At 47.1% G+C, this 21,871-nt stretch overlaps 2 protein-coding genes and 1 long non-coding RNA gene across 25 annotated transcripts in view; 2 read left to right on the forward strand and 1 right to left on the reverse strand.

Moving 5' to 3' along the window:
• On the reverse strand, positions 1 to 20,423 carry ANTKMT (adenine nucleotide translocase lysine methyltransferase). Of its 7 annotated transcripts, none has more exons than XR_012161206.2 (7): positions 20,248 to 20,350; positions 19,899 to 20,062; positions 18,795 to 18,899; positions 17,706 to 17,846; positions 16,480 to 16,530; positions 2,333 to 2,508; positions 1 to 1,354 (listed from the first exon to the last, which is right to left on the reverse strand). XR_012161206.2 is itself a non-coding variant. In XM_073363057.2 (7 exons), the coding sequence occupies exons 1-6, from the start codon at positions 20,336 to 20,338 to the stop codon at positions 16,121 to 16,123; spliced, it is 564 nt and encodes a 187-aa protein (XP_073219158.1). In that variant the 5' UTR covers positions 20,339 to 20,350; the 3' UTR covers positions 15,324 to 15,394; positions 16,086 to 16,120. The 7 variants fall into 7 exon arrangements, 5 of the variants coding, with proteins under 5 accessions (XP_073219156.1, XP_073219154.1, XP_073219155.1 ...); XM_073363057.2 differs by lacking the exons at positions 1 to 1,354; positions 2,333 to 2,508 and adding exons at positions 15,324 to 15,394; positions 16,086 to 16,132; XM_073363055.2 differs by lacking the exons at positions 1 to 1,354; positions 2,333 to 2,508; positions 20,248 to 20,350 and adding exons at positions 10,791 to 15,394; positions 20,363 to 20,423.
• Positions 1 to 21,871, forward strand: part of CCDC78 (coiled-coil domain containing 78) — a 127,188-nt gene that overhangs the window by 42,080 nt on the left and 63,237 nt on the right. For 14 of the 17 annotated variants that reach the window (XM_073363046.2, XM_073363034.2, XM_073363033.2 and 11 more), the window contains 9 exons: positions 1,327 to 1,415; positions 2,214 to 2,292; positions 3,184 to 3,309; positions 4,565 to 4,776; positions 5,568 to 5,742; positions 6,737 to 6,780; positions 11,522 to 11,588; positions 13,011 to 13,111; positions 13,853 to 14,206. In XM_073363046.2, the coding sequence (XP_073219147.1) occupies positions 1,327 to 1,415; positions 2,214 to 2,292; positions 3,184 to 3,309; positions 4,565 to 4,776; positions 5,568 to 5,742; positions 6,737 to 6,780; positions 11,522 to 11,588; positions 13,011 to 13,111; positions 13,853 to 13,979 (1,020 nt within the window). In that variant the 3' untranslated portion in view covers positions 13,980 to 14,206. Of the gene's footprint in view, positions 1 to 1,326; positions 1,416 to 2,213; positions 2,293 to 3,183; positions 3,310 to 4,564; positions 4,777 to 5,567; positions 5,743 to 6,736; positions 6,781 to 11,521; positions 11,589 to 13,010; positions 13,127 to 13,852; positions 14,207 to 21,871 lie in introns of those variants that run through there. The other 3 variants (XR_012161205.2, XM_073363050.2, XM_073363049.2) reach the window with 3 other exon arrangements.
• The window catches only part of LOC140918495 (uncharacterized), a 10,900-nt gene continuing 9,376 nt past the window's right edge, over positions 20,348 to 21,871 (forward strand). Inside the window, exon 1 of the long non-coding RNA XR_013636415.1 lies at positions 20,348 to 20,627. This is a non-coding gene — a long non-coding RNA (uncharacterized LOC140918495). The remainder of the gene's footprint in view (positions 20,628 to 21,871) is intronic.

Below are 21,871 nucleotides of genomic sequence, written 5' to 3' on the forward strand. Positions count from 1 at the left end.
GTCTAGGTCCCTCTGTATCCTATTCCTACCCTCCAGAGTATCTACCACTCCTCCCAGTTTAGTGTCATCTGCGAACTTGCTGAGAATGCAATCCACACCATCCTCCAGATCATTAATAAAGATATTGAACAAAATCGGCCCCAGGACTGACCCTTGGGGCACTCTGCTTGATACCAGCTGCCAACTACCCATTGAGCCCGGTGGTCTAGCCAGCTTTCTATCTACCTTATAGTCCATTCATCCAGCCCATACTTCTTTAACTTGCTGGCAAGAATACTGTGGGAGACACCGGATCAAAAGCTTTGTAAAGTCAAGGAATCCCACTGGGGAAAAAAGTATTAGCCTTCATTCCTTGGCTGAACGGGTGGTCTGAATGAGAGGGATCTTGAGAGCTCTGCTAGGGATATAGACAACCCCCTGGAGGTGGTGGTGATAAAGCAAACCGAGAATGCTGGGCTGGAGTAGCCTCTTGCCTCAGTTGCCTCATCATTTGTGTGATATTGACTAGTGCTTCAGTACCAACCATTTAGTTTCTCATGGTAATCTGACTCTCCTATCCACATCTCATCTGAGTCCACACTTAGTGTGATGATACCTATTGTCAAAGTTTGACTCAGACTCACAATTTATCAGACCACTCTGTTTTATTAGCAAAGCTGCTCTGCTAATACATTTAGAAGTGAGCCCCCCGAGTGGGGCTTGTGTCTCTTAATTTATACAGTTTTTGGAGAACAAGTTACAGAGAAGTTACAGACAAAAGAAGAAAAAAGATTTTAGTCACCACCCTTCGAGATCCCTGAGACCAGTCAGGTATCTTCAATTACCTGCCACCCTTAACAATCTCCTTTAACAGCTTCCAGTTAACTTAACTAATTGCCCTTCACACCTTCCATTCTGATGCCTGCTTCTTAGACGTGCTGGCTCTATCTTAATTGCTTCTCCATTCAAAAGCTAACTGTCCCTACATGTGCTCCCTCAGATACTTTGTAACATGTTTTGGCATGCCCTCTCATATACAATGTATCCAGCATGTCCCCTTATACAACGCCATACTTATACAAAGTTATACTTCCACACTATACAGCCAGGATAGATTTAACACAACCTTCCTATTGTATTAGCTGTATTTTAGTGTATTAGCTGCTCCCTATTCCGTCTGCCCTTTCCCCTGCATTTCACTTCACCCCCTTTAGCACGTATCATTCCAGCGAGTGGCAATCCGTTAGGTAACTGGTAATTTTTTCTTTCTCAGTGAGCTTTCTCTGCAGTTCAGTCATTCTCTTTGCAGGATGCCTTTCATCTTCCCCATTCATTCTTGTCTTTTAGTTGCTTGGAAACCAGGATCACAGAAAAGCTGAGATTGAAAAAATGAAGCAAACCTATGACTCTCAGCAACAGAAGCTGGAACAGAGAGTGTGAGTGTTTGAGGCCATCCCACCCCCTAGTAGAGTTGTTTGCCTAGCCCCTCGCACTGGAATATCTCAGCCTCACCAACATGAATGAATTGAATAGCATCCCTATTTTACAGCGAGAGACCGAAAGCACAGAGATAAAGGCTGCAAGTTTCAAGGGGCCCTGTGGATTTTAGGTGTCTGTCTCCTATTGAAGGTCAGTGGAATTTGGGTCCCTAAATCCTTGATGCCCCTTTGAAAACTGGAGCCTAACTGACATGCCCAGGATCACACAGAGAATCTGTGGCAGAGCATGAACAGAGCCCAGGTCTCCTGAGTTCCTGTGTCTTAAGCATATGATCATTCTTCCTTCCATCAATAGGCAGAGACTGAGAAGCTCAGCCCATGCTAGGGGAAAGGCTGTGACTAGAGGGGCTTTGCTCTCCCTTTCACATTAGTAGGCTTGGAATGAAATTTGCCTTTGGTTTCAAGTGAGCAGAGTTTGATGGTCTCAGCCCAGCATATAGTGGGCCACAGTTTGTAATATCTGCTTAAGAGATACCTGTACCAGGATATCAGGCTTTTTTGCGTTGCTCAGCCTTGAGGACATAAATTGGCAAAGTTGCATGGAGTTGTGGGGTAGGACAGGTGCATAGCTCCTGCCTGTGCTTTTTCTGGCTCTAATCAATACTATTGGTTCCTTGCCTTAAGCACTACAGTATGCCAAATGGCGTGGACAGTATTCTGGGACAATGGAACAGCCATTTATGGAAGAGCATCTCAATGATTAAGGTGACATGTCCCCCCATTCTGTGTATGCAGGGTGGCAATGGGGAAGGAGCTGCAGCAAGCCAAAAGAGTGATTCGCAATACTCAGCACAAACTGGTGGAGCAGTCAGCGGTAAGATCCCTAGGACCCATCCTCTGACACTGTGACTCACCGAGATTGTCAGCTCCTCCTTTGGTTGTACAGCACCATACGCTAGTAACTTGGAGCCAATAGCAAGATGGGTGAGGCTCTGACCTGGAAGTCTCCCCTCCATGAAGTTTTGTCAGCATCTCATTCTGCAGGAGGGCTTGATCAATCTCAGCTGCTGTTTCTGATAGCAGGGTCAGACTATATCAAGGAGAAACACCTGTGTTCAGCACATTTGTATAGCACTATGGAGCAGGGCCAGCTCATCCACCATGGATGTGTTAAGTTTTGTGCTTCTGTCTCTAGGAAGCCAGAAACTGTCATTCTTCTGGATAAACTAACCCCTTTAGTACCTGGAAGATTCAGTTCCTCAATACTAAGGGGCCACATAAATGAGTTGCTGAGTCTTAGTCCAATTTTTAGTTATTGAACAGCTCCCTGCCTCAGTTTTCCTAGCTATAAAATAGAGGCAATAAGAATTTCCTCCCTCACAAGGTTCTGAAACGTCATTCCATAATGCTTGTAAAGTGTTTTGAGATCACCAGAGGGAAGGTGCCAATCAATTGGTGCCCAGATTCTTTGGGGGATGGGCAGCATATTTGGGGAATGGGTGCAGTAAACATTTCCTGGGTTGTTCTTGGATGACAGCAGAATCTTCCCTCCCTCTCTGCCCTTTATGAACTGTCTGATGTGGTCCCTTATGCCCTGCTTTTTAATAGTGACTTTTTCCTGGGAAAATGGACTGTTTGAGAATAAAGTTTCTAAGTTAACCTTCCTTTTCCTATTGAGTACTAGTGATTAAAGCTCAGCTGGCCAATAGGAGGCCCAGGGAAGAACCTGGTTCCCTGGGGTGACTGTATGCTTCTTGTGCTGTAGGTGCTGCTCACCTCTCAGAGCCAGCTCAAGGAGGTGGAGGTTGAGAATTCCCAACTGCAGCTTCAGCTGAAGGAGCTGAATGAGGAATATCGCTGTCGTCTTACTCAGTACATCAAGGACCTGGTGGTGAGGATCCCTGCCATGTATGGGCATCTGCATTTCCATTCTTTGGGTTTAGTTATTCCTTCCAGTTTTACATGCAGACATTTGAATTTGGCCACTGCCCACTGCTCTTAAAACTCTACTGTTTCCTTCTTCGAGCTGTAGGCTAGTGGAGTAATACCACTCTGTCAGGTGGCTGCTAGGGAGAGTTGAAGAATGGGATCTTTTCTCCCTCTTTATGAAAGTCTAACAATACGCTGCATGTATTCTGATTGCAGCCCATGAGTCTGGGGGCAGGAGTACCCAAATCATTGCCTGACCCAGATTTCCCATGTGACAGCCCAGAACTATCACCGAGTCTCTGCCACGTCTCTCTCTCGGTCAAGTTATTTTAATTGCACGTTCATTTTATTTATTATGGCTACTTTTCAATTGGCTTTTAAATCCAGTGCCCTGGAAGTCTCTCTCAGCAGGCCAGACTGTGCCACTTTTGGCTTCACAGTGTGCTGACTCCATCGTCTGTGGTAAAAGAATCCTCCCTTTGTTCCTCCAGGAGGAAACACTGACACCCTCCATGATCCATGGCCTCTTCACCTTTCCTGCTGTATCACAGAATTTTGTAACATGAGTGGCCTAAGGTTATTATGGGAATACACTTCTCTGGCATGCAATGAGTTTTCCAGGGGATCAATGAGGACTCAGAGCACTGCAGAAGTGTTAGACTTCATGGCATAGGACCTACACTGATCCCTGAGTACATTCTGCAGGACAGTTCATTGAGGAAAACTGGCCATATCTTGGAAGAAATCTGCTAGTCTCTCCATCCTAGGTAACAGTAAAGTCTTTGCCAACAGCTGCAAGAGATTGCAGTGTGGTGATGGATCAAGAGAACAACTGAAAGGAACCTTTGCTAAGAAGAACAGCTCAGTTTCTAATAGAGCTCTGTAATCTTCTGAACAAACAAGGAGTCAGAGATAGTGTGGCCTAATGGAGTGAGCAGAGGAATAGAAGCCAGCATTCTCACCTCTGCCATTGACTCACTGTGTGTCCAAGGCATTAACGTCTCTGTGCCTCATTTTCCCCACTTGCTGGAGGCTAGTTAGTTTGTACTGGACTTACTAATTGGAAAGTACTGTAAATGTTAAGCATTCTGATGATGATGAGTTCTCCTGTGCAGGACAGGGAGTAGCCACCCTAATACATTGGTTGAGTGTCTTAGGAAACAGCCATTCTGTGTCCAGCAGTCTGCTTGAGCTGATTTCCTTCTCTGTGTTTAAAGGAATATATGGACAGCAAATCAAATGCTTCTAAGGGGCCCAACAAAGTACCAGCTGACCATGCTTACATGAAGTGCTTTGTGGATGGCATGCTGAAGGACATCCGGGCTGCCCATAAATCTCGGGAGGAGCAGCTGGCTGGAGCTGTGCGCGGTTACAAGAAGCGTATGCAGAACCTTATCAAAACACATGAAAACCTGCTGATTGCTTATAGGTAGGTCAGGGGGCTTTTGAGTCCTTTCTGTAGCCATGAAAGATCATCATCCCGCTAAAGCACCCAAATAAGAAGGACTGCTTAGAACAACTTGTGCTCTATAGTCCTTCAGAGCAACACTACACTATCCTCCATTAATGGTGGAGAGGCAACCAGAGGCTAGTGGTTGGAGCGGAGAATTTGTGATCTGGAAACTTGGGTTCTGTTTTTGACTTGCTAAACACCCTTGAAAATCAGGAGCAAAGCATCTCAACTTATGTACCCAAAATTGGGACTCTTCTCGAAATTCAGGCATTCTTTGTGCCTTAGTTTCCCACTATGTAAAATGTGAATTAAGACACTTGCTAAACTTTGTAAAGCTCTATAGGCAAGAGGTGCAGTATAAATGCACAGCACTTACTTTAATTTTTCTAACCAGGGTTACCTCATGCTACATAATCCTTCCATGCAACACTTGCTCCATACTTGATGCTGTGTCCTTCTCATTTCATAGAGCCCTTCCCTGAAACACAACCATGTACCATTGTCTTTCCCAGCAGATAGGACTGTAGGTAATGGTTGAGAAGCACTGGCTTTGATGGAACTCTGAATTCCTCTATTCTCTCTGTTAGCAGAAACATGCCAAAGAATAGTATGAATGCTTCTGGCTGGTTCTACTCATCTCAGTGTGCGGCTTGGCCTCTCATTGGTATCAGATATGCAGAAACAAGTGGACAGTAATTTACCGAGCTGATGCTGCCTCCCTCATTGTTATTACTTGTTGTTTGACTACCCTGCTGGCTTCTTTTAAGGATGCAGCGTGAGCAGATCCAGTCTCAGGGTGGCAGCAAGATAGACCCAGGCCCTCCTGAGTTCCATTTCACCATCACAGATTCTGAGCTACTGACAAGCACAACCCAGGAGCTAAACCAGCTGCGAGAGGACAAAGCAAAACTAGAGACACAGCTGCATGAACTGCAGGAGAAGGTAACCACATGCTTCACTGCATTGCTGTTGTGCAGGGAGTGGACTTGTCAGGTGGAAAGAGAGGTTCAGTTTGATCTCTCATTTTCCCCTCTTGATCCTCTAGTGCAGTGGTTCTCAATCTATTTACCATTGTGGGCCACATCCAATACTACCTGTATGGCCCTGAGGATGTCACATGGGCCGCAGCTGTGTGCTGATTGGGCTGCAGGTTGAGAACCACTGCTCTAGTGTTTGTTGTAGCCCAGGCTGCCCTTCTGGGGGGCAGCACCAGCAATGGCCCATGCTCTCCATCCCTTTGTGCCTCTCCTTGTGACAACTGTGAGGAGGTGGGACACCTGATCACAGTTGTCATGTCTAGTATAGTTGTACCTGCTGGACCTCTACAGTGTGTAGGTTTGCACACTGCAGAGAAGTTGTAGGGATGACAGAGATCTGTGGGGGAGGGTTGTTTATTCTTCAGTCTGGGGATTGTGGAGGAAGCTAACGAGTGAATAGGCTGGGAAGAAGGGGTCGACTCTGGTAGCAGGTACTGCTGCTCTCACAGTAGTTCTGTCGTGGTAGCAGTGAGAGCTGCTAGTCCATAACTACCTTAAGGATACTATAGTTGCAGCCTCACTTTTTGGAGAAAAGCCAGGGAGGCAAAAGAGGGCAGAGCAAAGATTTCACTGTCCTTAGAGGCTTTACTGTCTCAGCAAAATAAAATATACAAGGAATTGAATGGCAGACAGTACCTGGAAAGATTCCAGTTTTATCCATTTCCTCTCCTTAATTTTGTCCAAGAGCAGTTATGTTCCTAAATTCAAATGAGCTAGCTTTACTTCCCAGTAGAGAGGAAGAGCCACAAGCCTTGAGATCATCTTGCACAGCACTTCCTTGTTAGTGTCAGTGGTGGCCATTTACAACAACAGAGATGTGTCCAATGCTGGCCCTGCAAAGGAACAGGGATTCCATTGGGTTAATGCTCACAAAGATTTTGTTCTTCCTTTGCCTATAGAAAAGACTGCGTGAAAGCTCTGCACTAGGACCATCTCTTCACCAGTAAGTAGCTTCCATTTATGTAATTGGTATTGTAATCTCCGTGTCAAAGGTGGCTGCCTCCTTCATCCCTCTGCATAACACTACGGATCCAGAGCTGCTTCAGCTGTTTGGGGAAAGGAAATAAATAAGGACAGGAGAGGCCGTGCTGGCTGAAATAATTTAATATGTACAAAAACGTAGTAAGTGGAAAAGTCAGTTTTGTCAGGTACACCATGCTTAGTCTGGAAATGAGGTAGCCATTGAGGCCCTAATTTTAATCATACTTGTAGTGCCATTGATTTAAATGGGACTACCTGTGTCCTTAAAGAATCAGGGAAGTCTTGTTTCTGCTTTCTCACAGTACATGAACACGCTTGCAAGTTTTGGGTGGAGCAGGGGTTGGTGCAGGTGTGCCACAACTGTGTCTGGTACCTCCTAGATTTGGCTGCTTGTCACTTATTCAGTAGTTTTTGATGAGTTATCTTTCTTTCCTCACTACTCAGTTATTCTACTGAGACTCTAATTACCGAGCTCACAGAGAGAGAACAGATGCTAGTACAGGGGTCGGCAACATTTTAGAAGTGGTGGGCCGAGTCTTCATTTATTCACTTTAATTTAAGGTTTCGCGTGCCAATAATACATTTTAACGTTTTTTAGAATGTCTCTCCCTATAAGTCTATATATTATATAACTAAACTATTGTCGTATGTAAAGTAAACAAGGTTTTCAAAATGTTTAAGAAGCTTCATTTAAAATTAAATTAAAATGCTGATCTTACGCTGCCGGCCCGCTCAGCCCGTTGCCGGCCTGGGGTTCCATTCACCTAGGCCGGCAGCGGGCTTAGTGGGGCCTGCGGCCGGGACCCTGGCTGGCAAGGAGCAGGCAGCCAGAACCCCAGACTGGCAGTGGGCTGAGCGGGGCCGGTGGCCAGGACCCCAGACTGGCAGTGGGCTGAGCGGCTCGGCCCACTGCCACTCAGCCTGCTGTCGGTCTGGGGTTCTGTCCGCCGGCTCCTGCCAGCCAGGGTCCCGGCTGCCGGCCCCGCTCAGCCTGCTGCCGGTCCTGGCCCTGTCCACATAGAGTAGGTACCTACCTTCTTCCTGGTTCTAGCCATTCTCTTCCTCTCTCTGCACTGAGATGAGGGTGGGAGTGTGCTGAGAACAGGGCTGGGGGTGAAGGAGCAGGCTGGGGGTTGGGGTGCAGGGTCTAGTCAGGAGCTAGAATGAGAGAGGGGGCTCAGGGTTGGGGCAGGAGGTTTGGGTGTGGAGTGCTTACCTGGGCAGCTCCCATTTGGTGCGAGGGGTGCAGGTGGGAATGTGGGTGTGTGTGTGTGTGTGCAGGAGCTCCCGTTTGGTGCTCAGAGTGGGAGTGGGGATGTGGGGAGTGCAAGAGTCAGGGCATGGGGATGGGGGTGTGCGAGGAGGGTGCAAGAGTCAGGGCTGGGGGGGCTGGGTATGTGGGGAGGGTGCCGGAGTCAGGGCTGGGGTTGTGGGGGGGAGGGTGCAGGGGTCAGGACACGGGGCTGGGGTGTGTGGGGTGTGCAGGGGTGAGGGCAGAGGGCTGGGTGTGTGTGAGGAGGGTTCAGGGGTCAGGGCAGAGGGCTGGGGTGTGTGGGGGGGTACAGGGGTCAGGGCAGAGTGCTAGGGGTGTGAGCTGGGGTTTTAGGGGTGCTCCCAGCCCCCTGCCCTGAGCGGCTCATGGCAGGGGGCTGGAGGGGATATGCCCTGATTCCACCCCCTTCCCCAAGATCCCTGGAGCAGAGAGTGCGCTGCGGCTCTGCTTTTACCTCTCACCCACTTTTTCCTCTCCCCCTCCATAGCAAGGGCTGTCAGCTGATCGTCCATGGAAAAGAGTGGGCCAGGCCAGGCAGGATTTTTAGTGGCACGCTGCTGTCTGCCCGGGTCTGGCAGACAGCAGCGTGCCATTAAAAATTGGCCCGTGTGCCATGTTTGGCACGTGTGCCATAGGTTGCTGACCCCTGTGTTAGTATAAAACTGTTAAGGTTAGAAATATGCCTCCTGCAGGGGGCACTGCAGCTGCAGGAGACACACATGGTCTCGTGTCCTTAGGGCCTAAAGAGGACACTGTCCACACTTCTCTCTAAGGGATCCATCTTTCCAGGCAGCAGTGATAGGTAGAGCCCTGTGCGTATACAAAGTTTTATCCGCATCTGATCCACAAACATGGTCCGTGGATACAAAGTGGATAGCTGCAGATTTGCAGGGCTCTAGTGATAGGAAGTAATAGTGACTCAGGAACTAAGAGGAGATTCTGCAATCAAGAGCAGGGAAGTATACAGGGTGAGAAGGGCCTGCCATTGCTGCTGTCCTCAGTACTACCACACTATGGGCATGTGTTTAAAGATACTCGCTATGCTGAACTTGAAGAATCAGTAGAAATTCTGATGATTGGCAGATGAGGGGAGAGGGAGAGTAACTTGGAGGGACTACAGTTTTTCCACCATGAATAGCCTATTATTTTTTGGTAACTTCACCCTGCTAAACTTGTAAGCACAGAGGACTCTGTCTTCCCAACAGAGAGGGCTAGAAACATATTTCTTTTTCAATGAAAGCTTAGATTACACAGTGGAGCTTGTACTAGACCCCTCCCAAAAGCTATTACATATAAGACCAACAAATTCAGGCCCTGTTTCTCTGTTGCCTAATTCCTCATGCAGTGATTGACACTAGGACAAAGTGGGCATAAAACACTAGTCATCTGATTTGTTACCATTTCACATGCACTTGGCACTTCCTTTCAACAGGTCTACACAATGGCGGCAGGGCAGGGCAGTGGAGTATCAGGCTCTGTCTCTAATGAGTAACAGCTTTTATGCTCCAGCTTGGTCAAGGTGTCCCATGCACTATTGTCACTAGATTAGAGTATAACAGAAGCTAGAAGTTCTTAGATGAAGCTGCTTTGGAGTTATGAGTGGACAGAGAGAATAATTTTCAGAAAAAAATTCCCCCTTCTTCAACACCTCATTCTTGTAAATACCCTACCACAGCAGAACATTACACTGCACACCCAATTCTCTCCTTGGGAAGAGGATGAGAGAACAGACACGTAACAGACCATAGTAAAATTTCTTAATGTGCTACTGGAAAGTGCTTAGATCCCCTGGTGATGAGGGTAGGATATGAACCTCTATCAACCAGAATACTTGTCCAATTAATCTGACACTTTCCTGAACACTTTTCTGTGAATGACTTCATGTGAGAAATGGTAGGTGGAAATCATCCTCCCCCCCTTGAAATTGGGGTGTGTGAATGAGAAAGAGAATTCAGTTTATAATATAAACTGTATTAAAGCCTTACCCATGGAGTCTCTAGTGTGACATATTTCAAACAGAAATTCAGTTTTAAAGAGATTCAAATATGTAACTCTTCTGAATCAGTGAGACCCTAAGCTACATGGTTACCAAGTGTCTCTAGAAATGAGCGCTAGCTCTATGCCTGATTCTGCCATCATTTCCCGTGCTGAGCAGTACTTTAATCCTTGAGTGCATCCATTTATTTCAATGGGACTACTTGAGGAGTAAGGGACAAAAGTAGCAGAATCTGGACCTTAGTGATGCATCTTCCTGTTAAGTTTCTTTTAGAGGCTTGTGTTCTATCCATACTTGTAATGACATTTATTTTCTGTTTATATCCTTGCCATGATCTCCCTCCTTTTACTAGACTGACAATGCATATTGTTAGAGACAAGGTGGGTGAGGAATTTTTTTTTTATTGGACCAACTTCTGTTGAGAAGTTAATCCAATAAAAGACATTACCTCACCCCCCTTGTGTCTCATATCCTGAGAGCAATACAGCTAGAACACTGCAAATGCATGTTTTTAACAGAGTTGATTCACTGAGAGCTATTGCTGTATTTCCATTACTATTTAAACATATGTATTTTGCTGTTATTTTTGATCTCTTAACTATTTTACTTATATAAAATTAAAATCCCCTTCTTCCAGAAAGGTTTCAGAGTAGCAGCTGTGTTAGTCTGTATTCGCAAAAAGAAAAGGAGTACTTGTGACACCTTAGAGATTAACCAATTTATTTGAGCATAAGCTTTCCTGAGCTACAGCTCACTTTTTTTCAGTTGTTAACACAGTCACCAGAGGGAGCTCTTTCAATCCCAATTAAGCCTCTAACTTCTATATGGGCTAGAGTTTGAACACAATGCATTTCTCATTTCATACCATTCTTTCTATATAATCAAAATCCCCTGGCCATCAGATGTGACCTATATTTTACTTATTCAGTCCAGGACAGAATAGGAAGAACTTTCCCATGGCTTGGCTGCCTATTTCTTCATAATTAGCTCATCTGTCACCGTTTTTACACTCCACTTTAGAATGTGTGGATTTGTGCAGAAGCACAAAAAGAATTAAGTGCTAGTGTTTGGCATTTGTTCTGCCTCTCACCTCTTTTCCCTTAAAGTTCAACCCTAGTGAGTCAGGTTAATGATTATTTCTGCACTGAGTCCCTTCTCATGTCTGTTTTGATGATGTAAACTAAGGGCAAATCCAGCCACCTCAGCAGAGATCCAGGTTATAGGACCTGTGACTCTCATTGCCCAGGCAGGCGAAGGAATAGAGGTGTGCTCTGTAGCCATGCAGGGAATCAGGCTGGAAGATGATCTGAAATTTATGCTTTCTGGGGTGCTGAAAAGGCAGTAGCAGTCTGGCGGCCATGCCAAGCCCCATGGTTTAGGGATGGTCTGGCTTTGTATACATGATTGTAACTAACATCTGCTGCTCTATCCTAGCAAGCTGGATGAGGTGGGCTGGGCAGAGATCAGAAAGCAGCTCCAGGAGTTCACACATACCACGCAGGTAAAATACTTTCTGTTCTGAGGCAGACTGAAAAGAGGGCTAAGCATAGACCAAGCACTTCTGCAATTGTAATGGTCACTGCCACCGTTACCATTACATCTTCATTCCCAGGACAGATGCTTTTCTTGATCTAACATGCTGCTACCTGCTGGAGCTCTTCCAAAACATTTCCCATCTGTGCACCAGCAGCAGTGCAGCTCCACTGGGAGATAACACCACTGGCAGCTCCAGAGCAGACAAGCTGCTTGTGGCCAGTGGCAGTTTTACCACCATGTTGCCCTGAGCAGGGTTGGTTGCCATGGTAGTTAAAAACACTAGCGCTCCCTTTATTACTACCACTGGTGAATACAAAGAAGGGAAACATTCAAGAGGAAAGGCTGTCGCAGAGACCCCAAGCACAGTTTCTGAAACACTGTTGCCTGCAGTACTCTAGCACTTCAATCACTTTCAGTGCTGGGTTGCGGGGGGACAACTGCTGGAAGCATTTGCAGCAGGGCTTCAATTTCCTAGTCTGGATTAGCTATAGACACCGAAGCAAAACATGCTTTCCTATCATTTCTTCTGTCCATACAAGTTAGGAGAAATCATATAACACTTTGTGGTCACATGGTTGGTTGTTTTTTTTTAAATTTCATTTAGACAAGGACTAAAGGAGGGAAGCAGTGTGGCCTAGCAGATAGAGCACTGTAATAAAACCTGAGGAGATATAATGCCGGCTTGGCCACTGGCCTGCTGGGTGACCTCGGGGAAGTCATAGCACAACTCTGTGCTTCAGTTTTCCCAGCTGTAAAATGGGGATAATACTCCTTTGTAAAATACTTTGAGATCTACTGAAGAAAAGCACTAAATAAGAGCCAGAGATTATTATTATAAAGGGAAGATCTCTTTAAAAACTCTTGCAAGGGAAGGGGATGGAGGTCATATACATTCCAATGCTGTACATCTGGAAGCCACACTACCAATCCCCACACCGCCCTAGTGGAGAGAGTAGGTTGTGAGGTGGTTGTCTGGGGATAACTGGGGGTGTTTTAGGCCTGGATTTAACACTCTTTCCTGCTGATCGTGTAACAGGAGGCTTTGATATTAAACAGCACCTCCCCTCTCAGCCCATCTCAATGCACCTGACAGTGTCTCCAAGCTGGCTGCACGGGTAGGATGTCATTGTTTTCAGGGCACTGAACACCTGTGGTTTGGCTTTTTGGGAGGCTCATGTGTCTGAATGTTGTTCTGATTTTCAGTTAACCGGGCAGCTTATTTAGCTTAATGCCCAGAAATCTCAGGGCTGGAGGATGCGTGCATGAGAAATTCAGTAGCCTCTGATTTGATGACCACTTCAGAGGGAAGAGTCAGCACCAGTCCAGTGCTTCCCACAAAGCACTCCCTTATCACTTCTTGTTCTCTCCTTGCTATTTCTGCCCCCAGGAGGATCTGGAGAGGGAGAGAAGCCAGCTGCTGACTCAGGCAATTGTGGCAGAAGAGCAGGTGCTGGAGCTGCAGGAATATGTAGATAAGCATCTTGCAAGGTGAGATAGGGATCCCTTCATCTGTCCTGTGCCCCATGCAAAAGGCTTACTTCCAGGGCTGATGAATACTGTGATAACTGCTCCAGTGTAGACACCTGACCTAACTGCTGCCTTCCCACAGTGCAGCCCAGCTAATGTTTGAAAGTGAATCCAGCTGTGTAAGCAGCTGGCATTATCAGTAGCTCAGCATGATCAAGGGAGTTTGCATCTGTTCTTTCTAGGGACATAATATTTCCTTCCTCTGGGCTGCAGCCCACTCTGCAGATGATGAAAGCTGTGTAGGAGGCTAAGGAGGGGATGAGTGGGGAAGACTGTCTAGAATTCAAAGCCTTTCCACTCTGTAACTCATTTAACATGTCCGCTGTCTCCAACTGGTTCATCACAGCCACAGCAAGGGAGAGAAGCTGCTAGTGCTTCCACCACCAGGAGGTGCTATTACACTTAGCTTGTACAACTGCAACTAATTGCTCTTAAAAACAGAGGACCAAAATCATGCCTGGTGTAACTCCCAGGCTTGTTGCTGATGGAATCCCTTGGCTGAGTTCCTAGGTATCAGTTCACATGAAGTGTTGGGACAAATGTAGCACTGCCCTTAGCTGTAGTTTTCCCGTCTGGATAGCGTTTGGGAACTTGGCTTCAGCCTCACATTGGCTTTACAATCTCAGTCCTCAGCAGAGTTCTTATGACCACAGCTGATGCAAGGTTGATATTGCTTTTCTTTGTAACCTGTGTTTCTTGCAGGTACAAGCAGGAGATCCTGAGGTTAAGGAAACTTGTAGGGAGCGAGGCACCCAGAGCATTCAGTGCTGGGGCTTCTGATGCTCACTTAATGCAGAGATCCAAAAGGACCATCAGCCCAGAACTGTAGCTTTTGCCATGGCCCTGACAATCATAGGAAAGACAAGGACATAAAACTGAGTTGCTGCCAGGCTGTAGTATTCAGTGCTCTGGCACACCAAGAGATAATCCACTCCAGCAAGTGCTCTTCACATTAGGGCCCTCTTACTAGAGGACTAGGACTTGCTGAGAAGAAAATCAGCAGTATACATTTGACTGTACAGAGGTAAATAAATTTACTAAAAATCAAGATCAAAACTCAGTGCTTTGTTCCCACTTTATCTTGTTTTGTCAAGTTTCCCTCCGTCCAGCAGGCCATAAAGATTTCCCTTTTATTGCAGAAGTGCTCAGTAGCCGCAGAGCACCATTGCTGATACCTCAGGGTAGTGCAGCACCAGAGTGGGTTGAACCATCACCCAAACTTAGTCTACTGCAGAGCTGGTGGACTCAGTTTACTATGCACCTGAATTAACAGGTTCCCTTCACCTTCTGCTAGACCGTTGCCTTTAGCATTGTAACAGCTGCAAAGTGCTGTGCTTCACCGGTGCTAACTCCCCTGTCTGAGCTAGAGAGGAGTTAAAGTAGGGTTCAGGTTAGGATTTGAGCTCAGTTGCTCTTATGCACAGGGCACTGAAGAGACTTTACTGCTCTGCACTCATGGTGAGTTGTTCCATGGAGAAGGGCCTGCTGCGTGGGGATTATGTGAGGAGGACCTACAGGGAATTGATTAGCAGGGAGAAAAGGAGAGACCTGGAGAAGCTGCATTATTGAGCCTTCCCCCCAGGGAATTCTGAACACAGTCCAGAATGGCTCTGTCTACAGTGAGGGGCAAGCAGCACCCCAGTCCTGCCAGAAGAATGAACAGAGTCCCGTAGCCCTTTTATTGTTAGAAAATGAATTGCAAATAAATTAAGAAGAGAAATGAGTTATTTCAAACGAGAATCAAAGATTCAGCTCTTCAGTCTTGTGACAATTCTTTGGGGATTTCCAGCCCAATTCCACAGCTCAAAGGCTGCCCAGGATTCTGGTTCTAGGGAAGCCAGAGCACATGGGGTAAAGTCTGGCAAATCATCACCCCTCCCTTCTCATTGCAACACCCCCCCAACCCCCATGCTTGCTGAGCTGTTCAGCTGAACAGCCACACTATGGCAGCATTTGCCCTCCAGAGCAGTTCTGAGGGGCTAAAAAAGCACACACATTTGCAGAGGCTCCAATGCTATTGTCCAGGCTGTAAACCCCAGCTGCAGCTGAGCTCTCAACTCATTCTGGGCTTCCCTCAAATTTGTTCTTTGTTTGCCGTACAGTCTTGATATCATAGGCCCAGCTTCTGTTTATACCCTCTCCAACATTGGTGGTTGGCATCCAGGTGGGAAAGGGGAAGCGTCCAGCCACCACACGGGCCTCGTCTGGCAGTTCCGCAAGCAGCTTTGTCTCTAGGAGAGGTAGCTAATGGGGAGGAGGAAGGGGAAGCTGTTTTTAACAGTCACAGATATCACAAGGAGGGGAAAAAGTTGGTGTGTGTGTGTGTGATGCGTTCTAGAGACTTTTTGCAGGTTTGCCATTGGTTAGCAGAGTTGTCATTTTGATTATTAATATTGATATTGAAGTGGCATCCAGTGGCCCCAGTCAGGATCCGGACCCCACTATGGTGGGCATGGTGGAAACGCATTTATAGATGAAGCCCCAGGACACATTCATTGAGCTTTGCTTTTATGTCCAAAAATTAATTTTATCTCAACAGTAAACAGTAATAGCCCAGAAGGGGGCTAGCTCCCTGGAGATGAGAAGTAAATGCCAGCAAGATCTATTCTTTAGTGGTAATATCCACAGGGCAATAAATAATAGCTTCATAGAAACTTATCTCAACACTACCTGGGATGGAGTTCAGTAGGCCCCTGTTGCAAGACTTCTAAGTATTGCCAGTCTATCAGAATAAGCAGGGTTTATGATAACCCTTTTTTTAATCTCTGAACTGAGGCCAGATCTGCAGATGCACTGAGCACTTGCTGCACCCATTGAAACAAGCAGGAGGCGCAGGTGTTCAGCACCCCAGCATGTTTAGGAATTTTGAATCACAAAATGCAAACTTTGATGTATCCATCCCTACAGCTACACAATGCTGACTGCATTCACCTACCTCTGTAGTCACTGGGCGTGCCGGTGCTCAGCATCTCACAGAGCTGGCTGGGGATACAGTAAGAGGTGTATACTCAGCACACGTGGGCAGTTTCTCAGCAGATCCAACATTTGGACTATCCCCGCTCAACGAAAACTCCCACTGACTATGATGGGGCCATTAGGAGGTGTTCACAGCAGCCTTGTTAAGGCAGTTGCACTAGGATTTGATTGGTTATGTGAAACATATATAGTTCTAGTGCCATTTTCTTAAGGGTTTTTGCCAACATTCAGGATGATCCCATTAGTCTGAGTATCCTCCCTTCTCATTGATTTGCCCAACGAAGTATGAAATTGTCAACCAGCCCTTCACCCTTAACCTCCTGTACCTGTCCCTAGAGCATGCTTGGACTTACCACACTGGGAGCTAGGAACACAGAGACGTTGTTGCAGTCAGACACGTTTACCTTTAAGAGGATAAAGTCAGTCAAGGGGAGAGAAATAACAGGCTGAGGGGATTGTACAATGTGTGTTGGGGAAAGAGGATCTTAGTGGCATCTTAGATCTGTGCACAAGGGTCAAACTTCACTTGTTGACATACAGGAAGTTATTCTAAACCCCAAAGAGGTCAATAATATTGAGCAAGTGAGATTTTTGGGAGGGCGGAGTTGTGCTGTTATCAGGAGGTGCTGCAAAAACCCTGTTACTGGACTAGATGCAGGTGTGTCTCTGATAACAGATTAAATAAAATCTTAGGGTCCCAAAATGTAGAGATGGGACTGACTTATTAGTTCATAGAGTCCAGTGGTTCTCAACCTATTTACCATTGTGGGCCGCAATGTGGCTGTGTGTGTTATGCGAGCTGCATTCACACAATATATATACACTATCTGTATGGCCCTGAGGATGTCACATGGGCTGTAACTGTGTGCTGATTGAGCTGCAAGCGGCCTGTAGGTTGAGAATCACTGATCTAATCCATCCCCGCCAGTGTTTTCTCCAGCCTAGTTTTAGATGTGTGGAGAGGTTCAGCTTTTGCTAATAGATCTTTAGGAGGCTCGATGCACTTCTAGAGCCCCAGCTATAGACGGTCAATATGAGAGGAGCATCTTCAAGCTTGCCCTACAGCTGCACTGAGAAAGGACATTTATGCAAGCTAGGGGGCTCTTTCATTATCCCTCTTGTAGAGTTTCCCAGCTCTCCAGACCTCAGTGTTTTCAACATCATTTTCAGCTGTGTGTGTTAAAGGCCAGAAGAAGGAAAACAGATGGATGATCCCAGCTAAACACACCTGAGGAACCTACAAAGGTGACTTAACAGTAATTCAATATTATTGGACAGAGAGGGCCAATGTGGCTTTCTTCTCCCTTTTGCCACAGTGCTGCTGATGTAGGAACTGAGGAAAATTTCTAGCACACAAAGTATATCTGATTCATAAGGAACAGTTCCAGTGGGGGAAAAGAGGAAAAAAACCCAGTGCCTCTAATAAGTAGGTTTGGAGGAGAATGCTGAACCTTTTGTCCAGCTTGGCTAAAGCCCTGATGTCTGTGTTTAGCAGAGGTGGTAGGTCCTTTGATCTTAGAGACAATGTAGTCAGGCAGGCTCAGAAATCCAGAGTCCTGACTCCATCACAAGAAGTTACCTTCCATAGATCTTGCCGATGGTAGAAAACCTTCCCGTAACACCCAGCCCTCCAGGCACGATAGTTGGAGAGTCTCAACAGCCAGGGGTTGAGTTCGTAGCCAACAGCTGGTCTGAAGCCTCGTTTATATGCTTCTAATACCTGGAGAGAGGAATTGAAACCAAAATAAACCTCCATGTTTGTTCCTGAAATAATCTCTGGAGCAGTGGCTGTAGATCAGAGAGCTTCCAGCTACTCCATTCCCAGGAGCAGTCACTGTGGGGAATGGGATAAGAGTACTGTCCATAAGGAGCATATTTACTTGCACTGCATTCTCTAATCAGCTCTTTTAGGGAATGGGGTAGGAAGGTAAGGAGTAGGTGATTAATGACCAGATGCCAGTGTAGAAGATAGTTGGCAAAGCTCAACATGTAACATGGTACGTCCTTAGAGATAAATCAGTGAGGCAGTGGACTAGAGAGACTGAGGGCGTGATCCTGTGAAGGGCTGAATTTTCAACTCCACTCAGTTCAGTGTGCTCAGGACCTCCCAAGAGGCAGTCAGCACCTTGCAGGCTCAGACTCAGAATGAGGAAAGGAGGAGGGGACAAGACAGGCATGAGCATGGTTGTAAGTACCAGTCTTATCAGAACTTTTTTCTGATAAGCTAAAGCGATTCCCTTCCACTGGCTGTGGGGTACTATAGTTGCTCCAATCCCTTCCTTTCCCAGCAGGAGTCATTCTAAGATGTGAGGAGTAACAGCAGTGTGGGGGCTCTCAACTGCTCCAGTCCCAGATTCGTTAAGGAGTCCAAGTCTAGGAAAGGGACATAGGCATGCTCCTTAGGGAGCAACTCACAGTTACTCCAGTCCCAGGAAGTCTTTGCAGACAATGGGTAAGAGCAATTGCCTTGAAAGAGCTTCCAGTCTAAGGAGTTACACTGGTGTAAGCCTACTGCAATCCCAACTAAGTTTCTCTAGATATACACTGACGTAACAGGGAGCAGGATGTGGATGCTCTTGCAGTGGGAGATACCTTTAACACTATTAACTCTTCAAAATGCAAACCAGCAGCTGTGAATATCAGACAAGAGGACTTTTTCCTCTCTTACAATTCTGCCATCTCCTGACCCTAAATCCACCATCTTCCCAGAGCGTCCTTTCAGCAGCGACATCACATTCTCAACTTGCTTGGCACTTGATGGTACATATGGCACCTGGGTTAGAGAAATGAGAAATAAGCCCCAGTCAAACACAAGTTACCTTTCTGGTGTTCCAGTCGTGTCAGAGTATTGCAGGATTCAGTAAAGCATCCTGCAAAGCATGGTATTTTGGGACATGTAGTTCCACACATGTGCAGGCTGCACATTCATTACAAACAAGGCCTAATCCTGCAAATGGATTTGTACAGGCAAACACTTGTTATAGCCCAGAGCTCAACTAACTTCATTAGATTTCCACATGGGCACAAGGGTTTGCCTATATGGATTTGACTGCAAGATCAGGGCAATAAAGTGAAGTCAAGGGTAGTCGCTTTGGTCACCTACACATTAGGTCTATCTGAATAGGAGGAAACCACCTGAAGAAAGCAAACTGGGGACTGAGACCTAGAGGAGCTAGCCTCAGCCACTATGCTAAACACAACTGGAAATTAGGAGCCAGATCCATAGCTGGTAGATTGATTTAAATGAAGCTTACCCAAGCAGAAGGTTGGATCCTAAGTAGTTCTCACCAAAACACAGCTGGAGTACTAAAAATGAAGCCTATCATAGAGATCTTCTCACTTTACAGCTTTACATATATTAATCATGTCAGCTATATTTCAGGTGCAGCATTTGTAAAGTGGTTTGGGAGCCTTCAGAATTAAACATCTTAAAACAAGAGACATTTGGCAAGGCTGCTAAGAACAAAAACTAACAAAATAATTCTCATGTGGTTTTATTTCCCATAGCAAATGCCTCAAATATCCTTCTGCCAGCAGGCCAGTTCATGAGTGACCCTATAACCAGTGGGTACGTGACAGAACAGAAACACTATAGTAAAGAAATGTTTCATGCACCTTCCAGGATGCCTTTATAAACCACACTGGGGGAACAAAATCATGTTATATAAAAAGCTTGGTAATATTCATCCCCCACACCGCTAAATATATACTTAATGCCTCTTCTCTTAAACCAGAAGAGATCCCCATGAAAAAGCCCTGGCGAATGATCTACCTGTAACTTTAAAGGCACTCTGCGGAAGCCAGGCATGAGAATTCCTGCCCACATAACATAGGCAGCAAAACCTGTACCAGCTGCAAGCTGCACAAGGCCCCAGCCACCAACAGTCTTCCCTTGCAGCTCCACTGCCAGCTCTTCCAGGTCATCAGGATCCATAGCTGTGAAAACACCAGGATCGGAAGGAGATTTCTTCATTAACCAGCTAATCATACTTGGCACGTATTCAGCATGCTGTATTTGTATTCACTGCACTGCACACACAGGGCGGTACAACCCCCACTACTATACCCTCCCTCAAGAACCTGTACTCATGTACGCCCTTCCCCCGGCCCGTTCCCCACACCTGGCGGGCCGAGGCAGGCTCGAGGCCGTGGCTTCTTTAAATCAGTCGTCCTTACACAAAGGTCATCACGAACTACCCGCATGCGCCCCATAATGCACCGCGTATACTCTCGTACCCAGACGCGCTGTCTTGGCGCGCACGCCGCTCTGGTGATGAGGAGGGGGCGGTGCCCCGCTCGTGGACTCTGGTCACTGTGGAAAGGTGGTCCGTGAGGGAAACACGTCCTTAGCAACGTTAGTTCCGCTGCTGGGTACTTAGGCAGCTGTTAACCCCCTTCCAAAACACTACACCCTGCTCCCCCGCTTGAGACCCACCTAAGGGGATGCCACAGACTTGGAGGTTAAGAACATAACCATCGGCAGTACCGGGCTTGGATGGAGGTACTGGGGAAGGTTATGACGGGGGCGGGTACCGGGGCTGGACGGAGGGGGTACTGGGGAAGGTTGTGACGCGGGGTTCCGGGCTAAACGGGGCGGGTACGAGGGTTGGATGATGGGATACCGGGAAAGATTATGACGGGGGGATACCTGGGTTGGATGGGGGGTACTGGCGAATGTTATGTCGGTGGTACTGTGGTTGGATGGGGGCACTGGGGAAGGTTATGACTGGGTTTACCGCGGTTGGATTGGGGGTGCCGGGGAACATTATGATTGGGGGGGAGGTTATGAGGGGGCTACCGGGGTTGGATGTGAAGAGTATTGGGGAAGTTTATGAAGGGTGTCACCGGGGTTGGATGAGGGGAGCTGGAGAGGGTTATGAGGGATGTACCCAGGTTGGGTGGGGTGGAACTGGGGAAGGTTATGATGGAGGGTGCTGGGGCATGATGGGGGGGCACTGGGGAAAGTTATCACGGGAGGTGCTGTGGTTGGATAGGGAGAGTACTGGAGAAGGTTATGACAGGGGGGTACCGGAGAAGGTTATGACAGGGGGTACTGGGGTTGGATGCAGAGAGTACTGGGGAAGGTTATGACAGTGGTACCAGGGTTGGATGTGGGGCACTGAAGAAGGTTATGATGGGGAGTACCGGGGTTGGATGGGGAGAGTACTGGGGAACGTTATGATGGGCGCTACCGGGGTTGGATGGGGGGTGGGGGTGGGTAGTTTATGAGGGGAGTACCGTGGTTGGAGCTGGGGAACTGGGGTAGGTTATGAGGGGTTGGATGTGGGGGTATTGGGGAAGGTTATGACAGGGGGTACTGGGCTTGGGTGGTGGGTACCGGGGAAGATTATGACGGGGGTATCAGGGTTGGATGGGGCGTACTGGGGAAGGTTATGAGGCGTGTCCCGTGGTCAGATGATGGGTACTGGGGTAGGTTATGAGGGGGGTACCGGGCTTGGATGGGGGCTACTAAGGAAGGTTATTACTGGGGGTACTGGGGCTGGATGCAGAGCGGGGTACCGGAGAAGGTTATAATGGGGAGGAAACAGGGTTCAATGGGAAGAATACTGGGAAGATTATGACAGGGAGGTACCAGGGTAGGACAGTGTGTACTGGGGAAGATTATGACAGGGGGTACCGGGTTTGGATGTGGAGAGTACTGTGGAAGGTTATGACGGGGGGGGTCTCCTGGTTGGATGGCGGGTATTGGGGTAGGTCATGAGGGGTGTACCGGACTTGGATGGG

The sequence above is a fragment of the Lepidochelys kempii genome, chromosome 10 (genome assembly GCF_965140285.1).
Source record: "Lepidochelys kempii isolate rLepKem1 chromosome 10, rLepKem1.hap1, whole genome shotgun sequence".
Lineage (NCBI taxonomy): Eukaryota > Metazoa > Chordata > Testudines > Cheloniidae > Lepidochelys > Lepidochelys kempii.

Excerpts from the sequence above, each read along its gene's own strand:
- ANTKMT (XM_073363053.2), bottom strand. The coding sequence starts at position 20,338 with ATGGGGCGCATGCGGGTAGTTCGTGATGACCTTTGTGTAAGGACGACT. Across the intron at positions 20,063-20,247 it reads AGCCTGCCTCGGCCCGCCAG|CTATGGATCCTGATGACCTG; the intron begins GTGTGGGGAACG and ends GTGTTTTCACAG. Across the intron at positions 15,395-16,479 it reads TGTTCCTAGCTCCCAGTGTG|CTACCTCTCCTAGAGACAAA; the intron begins GTAAGTCCAAGC and ends CCTCCCCATTAG.